Here is an 18,461-nt window from a genome sequence, read left to right as displayed (position 1 = left end):
GAAAATAGTACTTGATGTAAGGATTACAATAATGTCCTGGAGGCCCTTGGTGGCTACTCAACAGAATATCGCGCTTCTGATTGGTCAATGACGAATGTGTAACTAGGCTGCAAAATTCTCGCGCACTCATTGGCTAATTTTTATTGTCAATAAGCCGTCAGACTATTGGTCAGACTTAATTTTGACCCCTCTGCCTTTTTGTAAAAAAACAAATAGACCATATTCGTATTCTCAGTATTGGACTGGAACCAGCTTGCAATCGAGGCTAATGCGGGGAAATCTTTTCAAATGAAAGTACTTTTTAGGGAAATGGTCAAAACTACTCTACTCGAACAGGACCCACCTTTGGGGTAGGGGGATTCTCAAAGACACCACCTATCTTCGAACTTTTACATGAACATTACCGACAACATTTTACTGGCTTTTAAATTTGAGTTGACACAGGAATATTCAGCTAGCAGGAGTCGGCATTACTAGACAAACAAGAAAAGTGAGGTTTGAATCTCACTGTAATTTTTTACTGCTGAATAGAGGGGTGGCTATGCAATATAGACACCATCTTTTGACGTTAAGCAAGGGGGGTGCAGGTGCACTGTTCGAGTGTGGTAGTTTTGACCACTTCCCTTAATATATTCCCCCGCAGTAGCCTCCATTGCAAGCTAGTCCCAGTCCAAAACTGAGAATACAAATATGGTCTATTGATGTCAGTTTTTCATGCGTCTGTCTTGTTATTGCTGTTATTCACAATGAATTTCGTTATGACATTGTCAAAAGTAGTCTGCGCATACACTCGGCTATCGCCTCGTGGATCCACAGCTACTTTGACAATGCTATGACGAAATTCATGAACAATAACAGGACAGACGCATGAAAAACTGACATCAATTTGTTAAACAGAGTGCAATACGGAATTTGCAATGGAACACTGAAATCACGGAAAAATTTAGTTTAGAAGTGAAGGAATAAAATAATAGTAAAAATTCATGAATAAAACATCGCATTAACTTGCTCGTGCATTTGTACATGTACCCATTTGTGATGTTTTGAAAGATCCCTAGTACTCGCCTTTTGGAGTCTCTCTATGCACGATGTCCTTGAGTCAACCTTTGTGCGTATCTTTCTATATTGCGAACTAACCCTTAGCAGGAGACTCACACTTACATCAGTTTGGACAATTTACATACATTGTTTTTGCGATTTTTGTCTTCATTTTACAGTAACTATATTTTGATTTGCTATTCTGAAACAGTGCGTGCAGGGCCGAAGAACACGTGGCGTTCTAAAAATAGAAAGATACGCGCAAAGGTTGGCTCAAAGGGCTTGTATGGAAGAGGCAAGCTCCTACTCGTGGGCTCCTAACAACACCAGGGGCGCGTTTCTCGAAAGTTCTGAGACGTAAAGGCCCATTTTCGAGTGTAACAATTCCCTCTGTATCTCAAGAACGGAGGGGATTTAAGTCGTCAAACTTCACAGTTAGTTTGCTTTTTGTTACCTTGAAAACATGTCAAAAGATCGGCTTTCCTGAACAAGCGGTTGGCAGGTTCACAAATGGCCTTTCGGGCCCGAAACGTTTTCGGGACTTTTGAGAAACGGGCTCCAGGACCCCATGAGTAGAAGGCTCCCTATGCAGTATATCCTCGAGTCAACCTTTGCGGGTATCTTTCTATTTTTAGAACGAACCCTTCAGCAGGAGAATGACATTTACATCAAATTACATCAATTTGCACAATTTGTTGCACAATTCACTACTTGCACAATCCCATAATACACCTCTATTACCCCCAAAACATTTGCATAACCACTGTTTGCAATTTTTCCTGGGACATGAAGATGTCCCAAGAGAAGTCGAAAAAAAAGCCTATGCAGATTTTTTGGGGGTAAATGAGGTGTATTATGGGATTTGTGCAAGTAGTGAATAGACCATTTTCGAATTCTCACGGCTGGACTGGATCTAGCATGAAATGGAGGCTAATATGGACAAATTAATTTGTGTGTGAAAAAACTTGCTCGCATTAGCCACCATTCCATGATAGATCCAGTCCTGGTCAACACTCATTGCCATCCCTCAAACTGACATTTCCCTTTTTATTCAACTTACACGACGTACAATCTACTTCAGACTTCAACTTTACTTCAAAGAAACAAACATGTCAATGTGCAGAGAACATTCGGATTAGGCGAGCCAAAGAGTTGAACCCGGATCGATGGGTTCTCCTTGAATATTCCAATATCCACTAGCCTAACGAGACAAGCTCCTGGAAAATCGAATTTTTTAGAGTATTGATATAGTAGTACCCAACAAGTAAAAGCTAACCGTCTTCAACGTGGATATTAGATCAGCGCGGCTTTGCTTAGAAACGCTATTTCTTGTTGAACTAAAGCTCTAATTCTGCTTGTTTTCATTATTTTTACAGCGATAAGCTTTTCGTATTAAGATGGGATATTGCGTCTTGTAATTGTCAGGAAATGTCCAATGTCAGTTTGACGGATGGCCATTAGTGTTGACCGGCTGAGTCCAGCCATGAGAATTCGAATGGTCTATTTGCAGGCAATGTTTGTGTTATTTTTGACCTTTATTCTGATTGGCCAATCTAAACAGTGCGTGCAGAGCAGAAGAACTCGTCGTGTTCTAAAAATAGAAAGATACGCCCAAAGGTTGACTCATGGGGCTTGTATGGGAGAGGCAAGTTTGTATTCGTGGGTAACACATAAAATGCGGATGATTAAATATAGATATAAATATTCAATCGATTTGCCTTCTTTCTTGTTTATTACTTCAGAGCTAAAGCACTCTAAAGCACTGTTTACTTTTGGATTTGAACATTTCTGTTCGAGAGATGTATAAGAAAGATGAAAATTTCACTTGGTGACATTCTATACTCTTTTTAATTTCCAACTAATCGAATAAAAACCTTTATTTTTCCAAGTAAGCAGACCATACAGTTAAAAAGAGGTATTCATCCTCCATTTCTATTTTACAAATTGGGCAAATCCCTTCTTCAGCTTTCTTTAACGGTCTCGAATAGCTTCCTGTCTCTATATAGTATTTCTGACAATAAAGCGAAACGTAACTGACAGAAATAGTTATATATTTTGCCTGCACGGACAAGAGAATTGGCGCCAAGCGAGAGGGATTAGGGGCATGATTTTTCTGATATGTATAGTAGGCCGTTACGATTTGATTCCTCATTCTACATCTATGGGTCCCTGTATCTACACTGTTGTATGTCTTGTATGCATAGGCAAAATGACTAATTTATGGTTGCTTAGTAGCAGTTAGTTGAGTCGGGTATGAAAATATTGGTGACCTGGCGGAGGTATCTACATATTTGTAATTGCCTATCGTTTTCAATTTTCGGTTGATTCTCGTATTGCCCTTTTGATGAGCATGTCGTTCCCCAACGACAAAGGAGGCAGAGAAGAGTGACCCTGGGAACGAAGTCGTCGTTTATGCTGTAGCGCATCGGCCAAAATTATACTCTGGTTTTTGAAAATGTCGGACAGCACCGACATCGCTGTTCGCGACGTACTTGATATTATAAATTGTGTGGCTCATTTTTATGAGAAGGAAAAGAGCGGAAATAAGAAAGAAGTAAAAATGAAAGAAGAAAAGACAAAAGAAGTACAAACAGAGAGGAGATAATGCAGTTCATTGAACAAGCAAATAAACACCAGCCCACGATAAATGACGTTTCTGGATACAAACACTGGCATTTACAAAAGCGAAAGGTTCAAGAGCAATTCAGTCCTTGATGTGCGCACGCATTTCAAACCGACCGAAACATTTCAACACGTGCACTTCTCCTCGTGCCACTCACCAGGTGTCAAACAAGGGTTCGTCAAAGGCGAAGCTCTGAGAATTCTTAAAGCTCATCCAAAATTTTAAATCACGCCTACGTGAAAGAGTTTATCCCAAAAATCTTGTTCAAAGCAACGTATTAGAAGCACAATTTAAAAACAGGAAATTTGCACTCCTTCAAAAACACAGGAGAGCAAACGAATCTTGCCTTTCGTTACACAATACCACCCAGCAGCGACGAACTTAAACAAATCCTCATGAAAGAGCGACAATAGAGCGACAACCATTGCTCAAAGAAATCTAAAAAACCCGCCACTCATATATTACTAAAAGAGGGCGGTCAATCCAATATATACTCGTGACAGCCAAATTACAAAACTGAAAGGCTAAAACACGCGCTATGGAGTCGTGTAGGCCTGTCACCCCGGTACACTGCTAAACTTACAACCGAGTATAACAAAGTGGAAAATATGAACATATTTAATTACTACTAATAATGGACAATCACGCATCATTTCGGTTTCAAAACTGTGATTTTGCGCGAAGCTGCAATTAAGGTCAATTGAATCATGAAGTTGGTAGAAAAAACTAACAAGGTGTATTCTAAATCAACTGTTGTTGTAATTGACGACGAGGTTTGGACATCATGCTGTGACGCCATGACCATGATAAAGGGAAATTTTGGTCGGGATGGCGTCATTGAAGAACCCTATTGGGGACCCTCATTCTAGTATACTCTCTTAATATTGCGCCAGTTTGGCAAAAAAAGATGATCTACTTGGTGAAAATCTTGAGAGACTCCGTAAAACACAGGTGGAAATTTTAACAGTATAACTTTATTCAAAACACTGAGAAATGAAAAATGGAAAAACATTTTTCGTGCAACTGCCGCTCATCAACTCGATCCCCGAAACAGTGTTCTAGAACTGGTAAATATTACACCATGTTTCCAAGACGTTTCGACGACTTCATGTCATCATTGTCAAATGAATAAATTAGAAATAACAGAAAGGCATATTTATAGATTTAGAAAGTGAGAAAATAAATTGGCATGAAAGCATTCAGGTAAAGAGTTTTGCGCGAATGGAATCCGTTTGCGGACCGAATGGAATCCGTTTACAAACTTACTTAAGAACTTTAAAGTCCTAAAGAAATGTCGTAGCAAACTCGATTGTTTGATCTATGAAATGCTGTGGGTTAAGAACAAAGGACCGAAACTGAACACGCAAACGGATTCCATTCGCGCAAAACCCTTTACCTGAATGCTTTCATGCCAATTTATTTTCTCACTTTCTAAATCTATAAATATGCCTTTCTGTTATTTCTAATTTATTCATTTGACAATGATGACATGAAGTCGTCGAAACGTCATGTTATTTTACTATCGCTAATTTTCTCCCAATGATGTTGGAAATGTGGATTTCGCGATTCTAGTTTTAATTTTCACCAAGACAACAAGCATTATTGTTTTCAAAAATTCAATGGCTCAATAAATTTTGCAGCAAAATAACTTATTCTGTTTGTTCATGGAGTACACGATAAAGTTTCCATTTCTTTTGTCGCCAGGATACAGTGCAAAAAGGATAAGAACAATTGGAGGTTGAAGCCGCAAAAAATCATGAAGAGCCTCAGTTGAAATTTGGTGAATCTTTATAAACATTTGGCTTGTACCACATCAAAAACACGTGATTCATTAGAGTTCAAACTTAATCGCAAATTACTAGGACACGATTTACTGTAGATATAACACATGACAAACTCTCGACTTCGTTGGACGCAATCGAAGGTACCTGTAAAAACAATACAAAGCGAGTGACACTACCGCAGCAGGATCGACTTTCTTGTTCGCCTTTATGACTCGATTACGTAACTTTTTAATTAAAGCAGTTCCTACATGGTCTTGATTGTTCAAAACGGCAGAAAACGTGTGACTGCTGCAACTGATACGACTGCCAACCTATTTCAATATGGATTAATAATTGCATGCATTGAGGACAAAAAAACCGAAACGATAAGGAACAAAAAACTACTTTCTTGCCTGAAAAGTGGTTAAAATTGTTATATAACCGCAGTTTTAACCAGTTTCCGGTCGCTAGTAAATAAGCTTAGCCCAAGAAATTCTTTTTGTCGTTTATTATTTTACTAGAGTCACTACTAGTACGCCCTAAATAACTAAAACTATTGTCAATTTACTTCAGTTGCTCTCATTCAGTTTAGGCAACCTTTACGGAACTTTCCTGTTTCCCGAATCATCATTTACATTAACTCTACACCGTAGGTAACTATTTCACAAAACGATGCAACAAGAATGTAGTTTTTTTAACACAGATGTGTTGAAATAAACTGTCTTCGGTGACAGGTGGTCGTTATAGTGTTTACTTTTTCCTTTCTTTCATTATGCCAAAGCAATCGAGTTTCGAAAGCTGTTGACAGGTTGCCCAAATATCAATGCGTTTCTTCAGCTCTAATTTTGACGTAAAACGCAACACACCTGAAGTTTTCTGCTGCAGATGCTGCATTCACTTCTCATGAGTCCTAGTCTGCTTTTTGGTTCAGTTCATTTCTTTCACATTTTGCCCGCACGTTTCCCTTTTCCCATTTGTTTACAACGCAGCAGTTCCAGTGCTACGATAAATCAAGGTAAGGACAGTTTTCTTTAAGTCGTTTCAATAATTACCCCCTTGCCTTTTCGAAAGGTTATTTTTGGCACAAAATATGAGGCAGTCAACGACTTTTTCCAGGAGCAAATATTTCCCGAGCAAATCTTCCAGCTAGGAAGTGTTGAGAAAGGAACATTTAACAGCTTATGGGTAACTAAAGGCTGACATGTAGAAATATGATGATCTCGGAGAATTGCAATGAAGAATCAAAGGCCGATGCGGAAATATTCTTTAAAACATGCAAACTACTTGGAAAAAACTAATAAGCAAAAATGGATCCATGGGAAAAATCGAGCACACGGCCAACGTAACACAGGACGGATACTGAAATCCGCGAGCTAAATGAACTTCTGGCGAACTTGGTCGTTTGCCCAGGTTCCCATCGAAGTCTACGGAACTCTCCATACCTAGCCTGTGAGAGGAGCGTCGCTCCTCTCCGATTTTTTTTCGGAGAGCGGGCGGCTGTACACAGGCTATCCATACCTTAACACAGTCGAATTCAACATTTGTTTGAACTTGACACCCTTGAATCAGCCTCAGCCTAGCTTGCGCATATGGTCAAAGATGTAGAGAAATTCCCGGCTTACAGGAATGCCCAAACTGCAACATATGGGAAATAACTAACTTAGCATGTCACCGGCATTCAGCGTAAATCCATTTATTTCCTGTGGGCAATAAATTCCTCTCCGCCATAGCAAAATTGTTTGAGAGCTCCTTCTCGGCGTGGTGGGCCGTCATTTATCCATTTTTATTTATTAATGAATGATTAACGTCATCATTACTGGGAGAATAAAGTTGTCGTCCTAAATTATGGGACGTATCACAAACAGGAAAAAATGGAATGACCAATTCAAATTTGTGCTCACTGTTTCAGGTGACAACCAAAACCCCACAAAATAATGGCTTTTATATGCAAAAAATGCCTCTGCTTGCCCTGCATGTTTATCTGCCATTCACGTCTTGACAACAACGACCTTAAATTTAGAAAAAAAGACAATCTGAAGGACACAAGCCTTCGAAAATAAATTTTCAATTTTCTCTCCACACTGTTCATAACATTTTTTCCTAGGGAAGTTGGCACATCCTTTCCATGCTGAACGATTTGGATAAATGGCGAAATGATTACAATAGCGCACAAGTAAATTTTAGTTCACGTTCTCGTATCTGATGCGGTCATTCTTGCTTACTTAATTGACATTCCTATAAAAAGTCTGAGACTTTCTTGTGCTCTCTCTCTAGGTGGATGGATAAGATGGCTAATGATTCCTTGGATAAGCAAAATGAAACATTGATTGAAGAACGATTAACGACCCTCACGTTTTCTCCATCGGAGTGCATTCCTTGGCTTACAGTACTTTGTACTGTAGGTATTGCCATAGTAACGGTCAATGGCCTTGTAGTCATTGTTTACCTCAAAGAGTCCCATCTGCGCAAGCGTACTATGTACTTGGTGATCAGCCTGGCAGTTGCAGACATATGTATAGGGGTGATCACGCTGAGCATAGACGTGTTTAACATAGGTCGTAGTTGCAGCCTATGGGAGTACTATTTGTCGCCAGCCGGCGACAGTATTTTACTGGCTGTCCTTTTCCTCTTTCCAGTAGCTTCGGTGACAAATCTTGCCGTTATTTCTTTGGAGCGGATGCACGCCACGTTTCGTCCATTTAAGCATCGTCTCCTCAAAAAATGGATATTTGGAGCATCTGTTGGGTTCGTTTGGCTTACCGCTGTGCTAAACTCCGCTTGCATGTACTTATATGTCCTCTTTACATTAGGAGGTGTTTGGGAGTTTTACTCACATTTGCCATTATTCGCTTGTTGCTTTTCTATTATCGTCATTTCTTATATGTCGATCGTGGCAAAAATGTACTGTCAAACTCATCCTCACCACAATGGCGCAGTGAGTCGAGAAAGAAAACTGACTAAAACACTGTTCATAGTGACAGCTGTATCTTTAGCGTTTCTGTTGCCGTACACTCTTTCTTTTTTCCTCGTATTCTCCAAACGAACTTATTATTCATTTTCCAGTGAAACAATTCATTTGCGTCTCTTTTCGATGTCTTTAGCCTATGCCAATTCACTAGTCAATCCCATTTTCTATGCCTATAGAATCCCAGAATTCAAAAGAGCTATCTCTTCATTTTTGGGCTGTACACCGCGAGCTCAGGTTTTTCCTCAAAATGACTCCTAACGTCTATGACTCTTTCTTCTGCTTGAGTTGGGTATCAATCTATCAAAGGGTTTGCTCGGTCCGTAACAGTAAAAGTACTGCACGCCCGCTCTCTCGCAAATCACGGTGTTTATGCGATCGATCGCTTGATATCACTTCCAGGAAATGAGCTTAGTTATTTCCTCTAATACTCATAATGCAATGTAGATAGTTGAATACTTAAAACTTGAATTGGAAAATGCGTATTAACCGAAGTGTCAACTACTTAAAAAACACGCGCGAATGTAAAAAATGTATTCAGGTTGAAATGTGACGTGGAATATTATCTCCCTCCACCTTCTCCTGCAGAGTGAGTGTTCACTTTAATGTTGTTCCTTCCAGCGAAGGGGGTACCCGGGCTATGATATAACTGATAATTAAATACATGTTCTTTTATCAGAGAACAACGCACTTTTGTCACAAAAAAAATGAGGCAAAAATTAGTGGCATCCAGAAGTTGCCTCATTATAGCATAAGTTAAAATTAGCAAACTTGGTAACAAATTGCCAGAAGAAGTATTACTGTTTACATAACAGATGTCAGACAACATTATCTGGCGAGATTTCCTGGTTTTATTCTCACGTATCAGAAATCTTTGCCACCACTCGGTTTTGATCTGCGCGAAAAAAGGAAACTAAACTGCACAAAAACCCAACCCAAGACACTGCGCACGACTTGTTAGTAAATGTTGCCCGTCAATCCTGAGTCTTTTGTCAGGAACCACTTTCTCCAAACAGGTTCAGAAGAAGTCCCAACGTAAGACATGCAAAAGCTTTTTTCGATTACGGCGGCATCTACCATCATTTCAGTTAAGCCGGTTTGCGCCATGTATAATCTATTGTACTGAAAACAATAACTTCATTCAGGTTCGATTAAATGTGAAATTCACTGTTAAAAATCCGCTGAACAACAAGAAAAGAAACTTGAATCATTTGACGGGGCGCCACTAAGCTGCAATAGTCACCCTACCATTCCTCAATAGACCATTTTACAGTTCTGTGCCCAGTTACCAGGTCTTAGAATAAAAGCGAGACTGTGGTTGGCCATGTTTTCATACAAACCTTACTGCTTCTCTTATGTAAATAGGAACTCGTTAGTATTACAAAGACAGCATAATAAGAAAAGCAACGAGGTTTGTTTCAAAACCGTGAAGGTCAACTCCAGCTTCGCTTTTATTCGAGCTAGTACAAAACACAAATTAAGTCCCTTTTACGTCTCCTGTCCCTGAACCCGGAGGCGGCAAGAAGACGGCAAGTTCGATTTTATGCTAAACGATCGTAAACTGGAACGAGGCGAGCAACAGATCGCCTCACACGTTCCCGTTTGTACATAGTTTTCATTTTGTTCTTATTAAACCGTTTTATTCGTTAAAAAAATCCTATTTTGATTTGTTTTTTTTCGCTTAAGCCATGGGGTCTGGGACCCTGTGACGTCATACCTTTCGACCAATCGCCTGTTCGATGATGTTATCCCATCCTCCTTTGCATCCCTCCTTATTTTACCTCTTACATCTCTCTTCACCTCATTTTTCCAACATGGACGCTTCCTGAAAGGATTTCCGCCGGTTTCTCCTCTAAAATTCCATGACGTCATTCCTTGACGCGAACTACACAACCATTGAACATATGTATACATTATCTATCGCTACTGGGGGTAAAAGTAGGTCCGAGTATATGCATAAATTATCCATCTCTGCTGGGGGTATAACCGTGGGGAACGAGTGTACACAACTACTAATTGAAGGTCTGGATTTAAGAACAAGTTTGAATTTTGGCAAGGATGGATACCCATACAAGCTTTCTGTCACATTTTCATTCTCGGCGTTTCTTTTTTGAATGTCACAAAGCCATAGTGATCTTTAATTGAAACTTTCAAAAGTGTATACCTTGTATACTTTTTTAATTTTAAATTCCGCGAGATTTTTCCTCTATTTTAATAGACCAGCTTGCTTTTGCAGTTGCAATGAAAATAATTAATTTTACTATTACAATTATTATTCAAGTCTTAGATCAGTGATCACTCATTTCCGAAGGCCGTTAATAAGTTATCAATGATTCTGCTTCCAAAATTGATCTTTGCTTTCATTTTTTTCCCTTTTTCACCAATCAATAAGTTATCTTTTTTTAAAGACATTTTCTAAATCTATACCTAGTATTGTTTCTTATTCGCTATTTGCTCTCTATTAATTGGACCTATATTACTGGGGCTTACAAGCCTATCAAATGGGAGACAAGTAAGTTATTGACAAGTTTCATTTTACTCAGCTTCTGTCAATTAAAAGTCCGTAAAAGGGCGCATGAAATAGCATCCTGCTGCAGTGACCAGTTCCAGTTGCATTAGTTCATAACAGTCTCCTCTTGCAGTCACATCTACCCAGTTGTGATCCCTCTTCCCATCTTCTGCTGAAAAAAGTAAGTCAAGGTTAAATGCTTTCTGGCGCCTTTTACATCAAGCTGCAATTCAGGAACAAGCTCGTTTTTGTTAAAATGCTTGCTGCACGTGCAGCACGATTATTTTTCCTATTCTAACCCATGATATTCTTGTTTTGTGGCTTTGTCTTTGCCGTCGCCGTCGCCGTCGCCGTCGCCGTCGTAATTTAACTCCCTATTAGACGTTTAACTCTCTACTGGACGGAAGGATGGACTAAGACGGTAGTAATGCAATAAGACCACTGCAAAAAATCTGGCGAACTGTTGCGTGTGAATCCACAGTTGGTAATAAGATCAATCATAAGTCGTAAGAATTAATAACCCTATTTCGAAGCAGCTGCAGAGGAAGTCGTAAAAGAGGGAAACATGATATATCAGGGGCACCCAACGCCAATTTTCGGAAAATATCTGTTCGGCAAGATGATTTGAGATCCAGAATTTTCTGAACTTCTTGCTTGCCTGTCTGTCCTAGGATTTTCGAACATCTAAAACATGGTATAATTGCCCATTTTTAACGGATTTTTACCCTAAAAAGGTCACCTAGAATTAATTTTTGGGAGACTTTCTTCTGGCTGAAATTTTCGAAAAGGTAACTTTTGATCCCTATAATTCTCGGATCACTAGACTTTCAGCTAGGAAATCTGAAAAGATGAAAAATTTTTAGGGGTTAAAAATATGCATATATCTACCGTTTTAATAGTAAATACGTTTAAGAATGCTATGTAAGTTGTTTTGAACTATATTCTCGTTGGGTGCCCCTGATATATGGCAATGCAAAGAGACTGAGTGTTCAGTTGCGGGTTTTTTTTTTTTTTTTACCGGCTAAAAATTCTCGTCGCGTTCGCGTCCTTCAATAATTGTTTCATTTATTACATGAAATTACTTTCATTAACATTAAAATAAGCTCATCGTCGGCGAAAGAAAATATCAAGCACGAGATTTGCATATATAGTGAACTCCAGCTACTGTGGATAAAGCATTGTCATTTACGCTCAGATTCAATTCATTTAGGTAGACATTCAAACAACAAGTTTCATTATTTGACAATTACTATATTCACCAGAGTATTGTCGCTTTTTATTTGGAAGTTTCAACATAATACTTGGGACATTCGAACAAAGTTTTTTTCATTTTTTACAAATTTCCATTCGTTACTCGATTTAAGGCCGCTGTGTAAGAGCAAAAGTGTTAAATTGCTGCATCGAAGTTTTTTTCCTGTTTTTTTCTCACAGGAATTCAATCTAGCGAATCATATTATGGTTTGATCAGTACCCAAGAGATCATACTATGATGTTTCTGTTCATTTAATCATCACCACGATTCTCTTGAAATCATATTTGGGATCATGATTATGATATATAGTGATAATAATCATAACTATGATTTCAACTGGGAAAGTAAGATCATGTCAGGAAATATAGTTATGATTTCATCGGTCTTCTGAAATTATGTCAACAATCGTAACCATGATTTCTAGCGGTAAGAATCATAGCTATGATTTCAATTTGTCTTTTGAAATCATGTCTGGAATCAAAACTACGATTGATATGGGTAGGAGTCAGAACTATGATGTGAACTGGGAAACAGAGATCATGTCTCAAATCATAACCATGATTTATAGGTGTCTAACTGTGATAAGAATCATAGCTTTGGTTCCAGAGCCAAATTGTTTGAAGCTCTAATAGCACTATAATCGAGGTTAAGTACTGTGGCAACGTTGGTATTTAAGCCAGAGTTTATAAGCACCAATCGAACTTGAAACAAACCGATTCAGCCCGGCATAAGTGTATCTCTTTTAAGGTTTGCTAGTGGTGTAGCACCGATACACACAATATAAAACCTTAAAACAAAGTCTATTCTCCCAAAATCCAAGCATGCATTCAATAATGACAATGCTCTACTGGCAACCTCTTAATATTTATTTTGTGTAACTATACGATAACAAACATTTAAAAATTATGGTAATTTCAGCTCTTATCAACACTATTCAGCTAGCGATGATGCAACATGTACATACTTGTAATGCGAGTTCTTTAACTAAAGATAATTTCATCATCAAACATTACATGTACACTAGCATAATAATTTATGTTACTGCTGCAGCAACAAAACTGTTTTTAATTGTTACATGGTTCTGAATACAACTTTCAAAGGCCCAGTATCACCATCAAAGCTTTGCAATCATCGTTTTTTTATTCAAAACGATAAGTAAGACAAAAGTGATGATATGATTATCAAAAAACTTTTTCTTGGGACAGAGAAAAAAGTTCAGATGAAATAGGAATTGTTGCACAAAGTCTCTCACATACATCCCCTTGGGATGATACTGGGCCTCTTAAATTTCTGCGATCACTCTTCTCTGGTGAAAGAGGGAACTTCCAAACAAATGAACAGAAATACAGCCTAAAATGTAGTTGTTACAGCGCCAAAGAATATTCAGCAAATGTCATACACGTACGATCTGAAAGGAAACAGGTTTAAACTCTGTCAAGTGTATACTTTCAGTGAGACAGGAATTATTGTGAATGCATTGTCATTTCACATAAATTTCACAATAAATCTCTTAAGGATTGATTATAAATTCAACTGTACATGCAGTTTGAATACACTGTAGTTCTCTCCTATTAGACGACAGGTGCCCGTTGTTCAAAGGGTTACTACTCAACAGAATATCGCGCTTCTGATTGTGTAAGTAGGGTTTTTACAATGACTGCAAATTCTCGCGCGCTCATTGGCTAATTTTTATTGTCAATAAGCGGTCAGACTATTGGTCAGACTTAATTTTGGCCCCTCTGCCTTTTTGTAATGTCCGTTTTTCATGCGTCTGTCCTGTTATTGACAATGAATTGTGGTCTGGGCATCCACTCGGCGATCCACAGCTACTTTGGCAATGTTATGACGAAATTAATGATGAATAACAGGACAGACGCATGAAAAACTGACATCAATTTGTTAAACATAGCGCCATACGGAAGTTGCAATGGAACACTGCCCTGGGCGTAGCTAGCGGAGGAGCAAGGGGGACAGTTGCCCCCCAAAAAATATTCGAAAGAAAAATTAATGTGGTCTCTTTCTGAAGTGTTGGGCAGATAGTTTGGACTTTACTGATATTACCTTTGAATCTTTTCACAGCCGATCCGCTTGTCTTGATTGATAAAGATATTTTTGAGGAAAATCAATTTGGAGACATCATAGACTAATCTGCTGCTTAGCGATTCATCAATTCATCAATAGTTCAATACGAATAACAATAATAATACAACTTTATTGGGTAAACACAAATTACTGGTACTAAACCTTAACCTCTAAAAGTATCTCTCTTTCTAAACTTGGACTGATTAATGTTTACTTATGACAAAATATCTATGAAAGAAGCACTTCCGTACCCCTGCATTTCAATTTTTTTCTGGGAGAGCATTCCCCCAGACCCTCGTGACGACTTGTGCCACCGGCGCTCGCTTCTTTGCCCCCCCCCCCCCCCCCCCCACCCCCAGTCAAAAATTTCTAGCTACGGCCTTGAATGCAATTGAGTAATTTTGTTTAGAGGTGAAGGAATAAAATAAAGTGAAAATTCATGACTAAAATATCGCATTAACTTGCTCGTGCATTTCGTGATTTGTACATGTACCCATTTGTGATGTTTTGAAAGATCCCTAGTACTCGCCTTTTGGGGCCCGGCGTAATTTCATGATACGCTATCACGAATATATGCAAATAAGAGTCATGTATGACCGTATATACTGTCCACCGTAGGCACACTGTGTACAGTAGGAACAGCTATCTACACTGTGTACAATGGGAAAAGCTATCCACACTGTCTACAGTAGGAAAAGCTATCTGCACTGTCTACAATGGGACCAGCTATCTACACTGTCTACAATGGGAACAGCTATCTACGCTGTCTATAATGGGAACAGCTATCTACACTATCTACAGTAGGAACAGCTATCTACACTGTCTACGATGGGAACAGCTATCTACAGAGCCTCTCTATGCACGATGCCCTTGAGGTAACCTTTGCGCGTATCTTTCTATTTTGAGAACTAAACCTTCAGCAGGAGACTCACACTTACATCAGTTTGGACACTTTACATACATTGTTTTTGCTATTTTTGTCTTCGTTTTAAAGTAACTTAATTTTGATTGGCCATTCTAAAGCAGTGCGTGCAGAGCTTAAGAACTTGTGGCGTTCTAAAAATAGAAAGATACGCGCAAAAGTTGGCTCAAAGGGCTTGGGCTCCTGAAAACACCAGGGCCCCATGATTAGGAACCTCCCTATGCACTAATTCCTTCAGTCACCCCTTGCCGGTTATTTTCTACTTTTAGAACTAACCCTTCAGCAGGAGACTCACATTTACACCAATTTGCACAATTTGCAGGCAATGTTTGTGCTATTTTTGTCTTCGATTGACAATACCTTTATTCTGATTGGCCAATCTAAACAGTGCGTGCAGAGCAAAAGAACTCGTCGTGTTCTAAAGATAGAAAGATATGGGCAAAGGTTGACTCATAGGGCTTGTATGGGAGAGGCAACTTTCTACTCGTGGGTAACACATAAAATGCGGATGATTCAATATAGATATAAATACTCAATCGGCTTGCCTCCTTTCCCCTTTATTTCCTCAGAGCTAAAGCACTCTAACACTTATTTTACTGTTTACTTTTGGATTTGAACATTTCTGCCAGAAAGATGTAAATTTCATTTGGTGACACCCTATACTCTTTTTAATTTCCAAGTAATGGGATAAAAACCTTCATTTTTCTAAGTAAGCAGACCATACGGTTAAAAAGTGGCATTCATCCTCTATTTATATTTTGCAAATTGGGCAAATCCCTTTTTCAGCTTTCTTTAACGGTCTCGAATAGCTTCCTGTCTCTATATAGTATTTCCGACAATAAAGTGAAACATAACTGACAGAAGTAGTTATTTATTTTGCCTGCACGGACAAGAGAATTGGCGTCAATCGAGAGGGATTACGGGCATGATTATTCTGATATGTGTAGTAGGCCGTTACGATTTGATTCCTCATTCTATGTGTATGAGGTCTTAACAGACCTATGGGTCCCTGTGTTATGTCTTGTATGCATAGGGAAAATGACTAATTATGGTTGGGTATTAAAACGTAGTAGCAGTTAGTTGCGTCGGGTATAAAAATATTGGTGACCTGGCGGAGGTATCTTCATATTTGTTACTTTCTATTGTTTTCAATTTTCGGTTGATTCTCGTATTGCCCTTTTGATGATCATGTCGTTCCTCAACGACAAAGGAGGCAGAGAAGAGTGACCCTGGGAACGAGGTTGTCGTTTATGTTGTAGCGCATAGGCCAAAATTATACTCTGGTTTTTGAAAATGTCGGACAGCACCGACGTCACTGTTCGCGACGTACATGATATTATAGATTGTGTGGCTCATTTTATGAGAGGGAAAAGAGCGAAAATAAGAAAGAAGTACAAATGAAAGAAGAAAAAACAAAAGAAGTACAAACAGAGCGGAGATAATGCAATTCATTGAACAAGCAAATAAACACCACCCCACAATAAACGACATTTTTGGATACAAACACTGGCAATTACAAAGGCGAAAGGTTCAAGAGCAATTCAGTCCTTGATGCGCGCACACACTTCAAACCTATTGAAACATTCAACACGGGCACTTCTCCTCGTGCCACTCACCAGGTGTCAAACAAACCTTCGTCAAAGGCGAAGCTCTGAGACTTCTTAAAGCTCATCCAAAATTTGAAATCACGCCTACGTGAAAGAGTTTATCCCAAAAATCTTGTTCAAAGCAACCTATCAGAAGCGCAAATTAAAAACAGGAAACTTGCACTCCTTCAAAAACCACAGGAGAGCAAACGAATCTTGCCTTTCGTTACACAATACCACCCAGCAGCGACGAACTTAAACAAATTCTCATGAAAGACTGGCATTTAATAGAGCGACAACCATTGCTCAAAGGAATCTAAAAAACCCGCGCCTCATATATTACTAAAAGAGGGCGGCCGATCAAATATACTCGTAAGAGCCAAATTACAAAACTGAAAGGCTAAAACACGCGCTATGGAGTCGTGTAGGCCTGTCACCCCGGTACATTGCTAAACTTAAACCGAGTATAACAAAGTGGAAAATATGAACATATTTAATTACTACTAATTATGGACAATCACGCATCATTTTGGTTTCAAAACTGTGATTTTGCGCGAAGCTGCATTTAAGGTCAATTGAATCATGAAGGTTGGTAGAAAAAACTAACAAGGTGTATTTTAAATCTCCTGTTGTTGTAATTGACGACGAGGTTTGGACGTCATGCTGTGACGCCATGACCAGGACCAGGATTGGCCGATACAAACGTTCGAGATTTCGGCATGAAGGGAAAATTTTGGTCAGGATGGCGGGATTGAAGAACCCTATTGGGAACCCTCATTCTAGTATACGCTCTTAATATTGCGCCAATTGGCAAAAAATGAAAATCTACTTGTTGAAATTCTTGAGAGACTCCGTAAAAGACAGGTGGAAATTTTAACAGTATAACTTTATTCAAAACACTGAGAAAGGAAAAATGGAAAAACATAGTATTTTCGTGCAACTGCCGCTTATCAACTCGATCCCCGAATCAGTGTTCTAGAGCTGGTAAATATTACATCATGTTTCCTAGAATAGCAAGATCTTTTTCTCAAAATAACAAATTGTTTTTTCCTGCGAAAAAATTTAATATCGGAACAGTACGTCTTTGGAAAGTTCCATACACTGTAACTGAACGGTCCACAACAATATGCTTCGGAGTGCAATGTTTTACTCCTCCTCACTCGTCAGCGGATTTTTCTTTCCTTGGACGAACTCCAGCCATGTGACGAATTAAGTTTTGTGAAAATCGCGTGATTCACTGAGGCCTTTTAATTAGTAACCATGTCAGTAACCATGTTTTCTACAAGAGGTAGACTTGCGATCATCCAGGTCGCCACCCCAGTCTGCCTCCGCGCGAGTAACCCACGCAATCTTTCATCTACCCTTTGCTGCAGAGCAGACCCAATTGATATGTTTTTCAATGTCGCATGATCCGTTAAACTGCTGCCCAGTGCTGATTTGTGGACTCTTCACAGCATTTCTGCAACATTATTCGTGACGTATAAGCAATATCTGGCCTTGTTCTAGTTGATAAATACAGCAGGCTTCCAACGGCAGACTGATGCTTTGCTTGATTTATCTTCTCACTGTCTTCTGCAGTTTTGACTAACTTCAGTCGAACCCACGTCGACTGAATTTGTGACTGGTTTGGAGTTCTCCATATCAAACTTCTTCAGAACACTTCTCGTGAATGCTGGTTGGCCTATCCACACTTCTCCATCAGTGACATTTTGAATACTTTT

General features: G+C 39.0%; 2 protein-coding genes across 2 annotated transcripts in view; both read left to right on the top strand.

The window, feature by feature from the left end:
• The first annotated feature begins 6,317 nt into the window (after positions 1-6,317).
• On the top strand, positions 6,318-8,845 carry LOC137979543 (substance-K receptor-like). Its single transcript, XM_068826816.1, has 2 exons — positions 6,318-6,439; positions 7,699-8,845. Exon 2 carries the CDS (start codon positions 7,703-7,705, stop codon positions 8,648-8,650), a length of 948 nt encoding a protein of 315 aa, XP_068682917.1. The 5' UTR covers positions 6,318-6,439; positions 7,699-7,702; the 3' UTR covers positions 8,651-8,845.
• Positions 8,846-10,996: 2,151 nt separating this feature from the next.
• Positions 10,997-18,461, top strand: part of LOC137979500 (collagen triple helix repeat-containing protein 1-like) — an 18,663-nt gene continuing 11,198 nt past the window's right edge. The window contains exon 1 of the mRNA XM_068826796.1: positions 10,997-11,079. The gene's annotated coding sequence lies outside the window, so the exon portion shown is untranslated. The remainder of the gene's footprint in view (positions 11,080-18,461) is intronic.

This window comes from Montipora foliosa, chromosome 1 (assembly GCF_036669935.1).
Source record: "Montipora foliosa isolate CH-2021 chromosome 1, ASM3666993v2, whole genome shotgun sequence".
Classification (NCBI taxonomy): domain Eukaryota; kingdom Metazoa; phylum Cnidaria; class Anthozoa; order Scleractinia; family Acroporidae; genus Montipora; species Montipora foliosa.
This window is presented reverse-complemented; position numbering and strand designations above follow the sequence as displayed.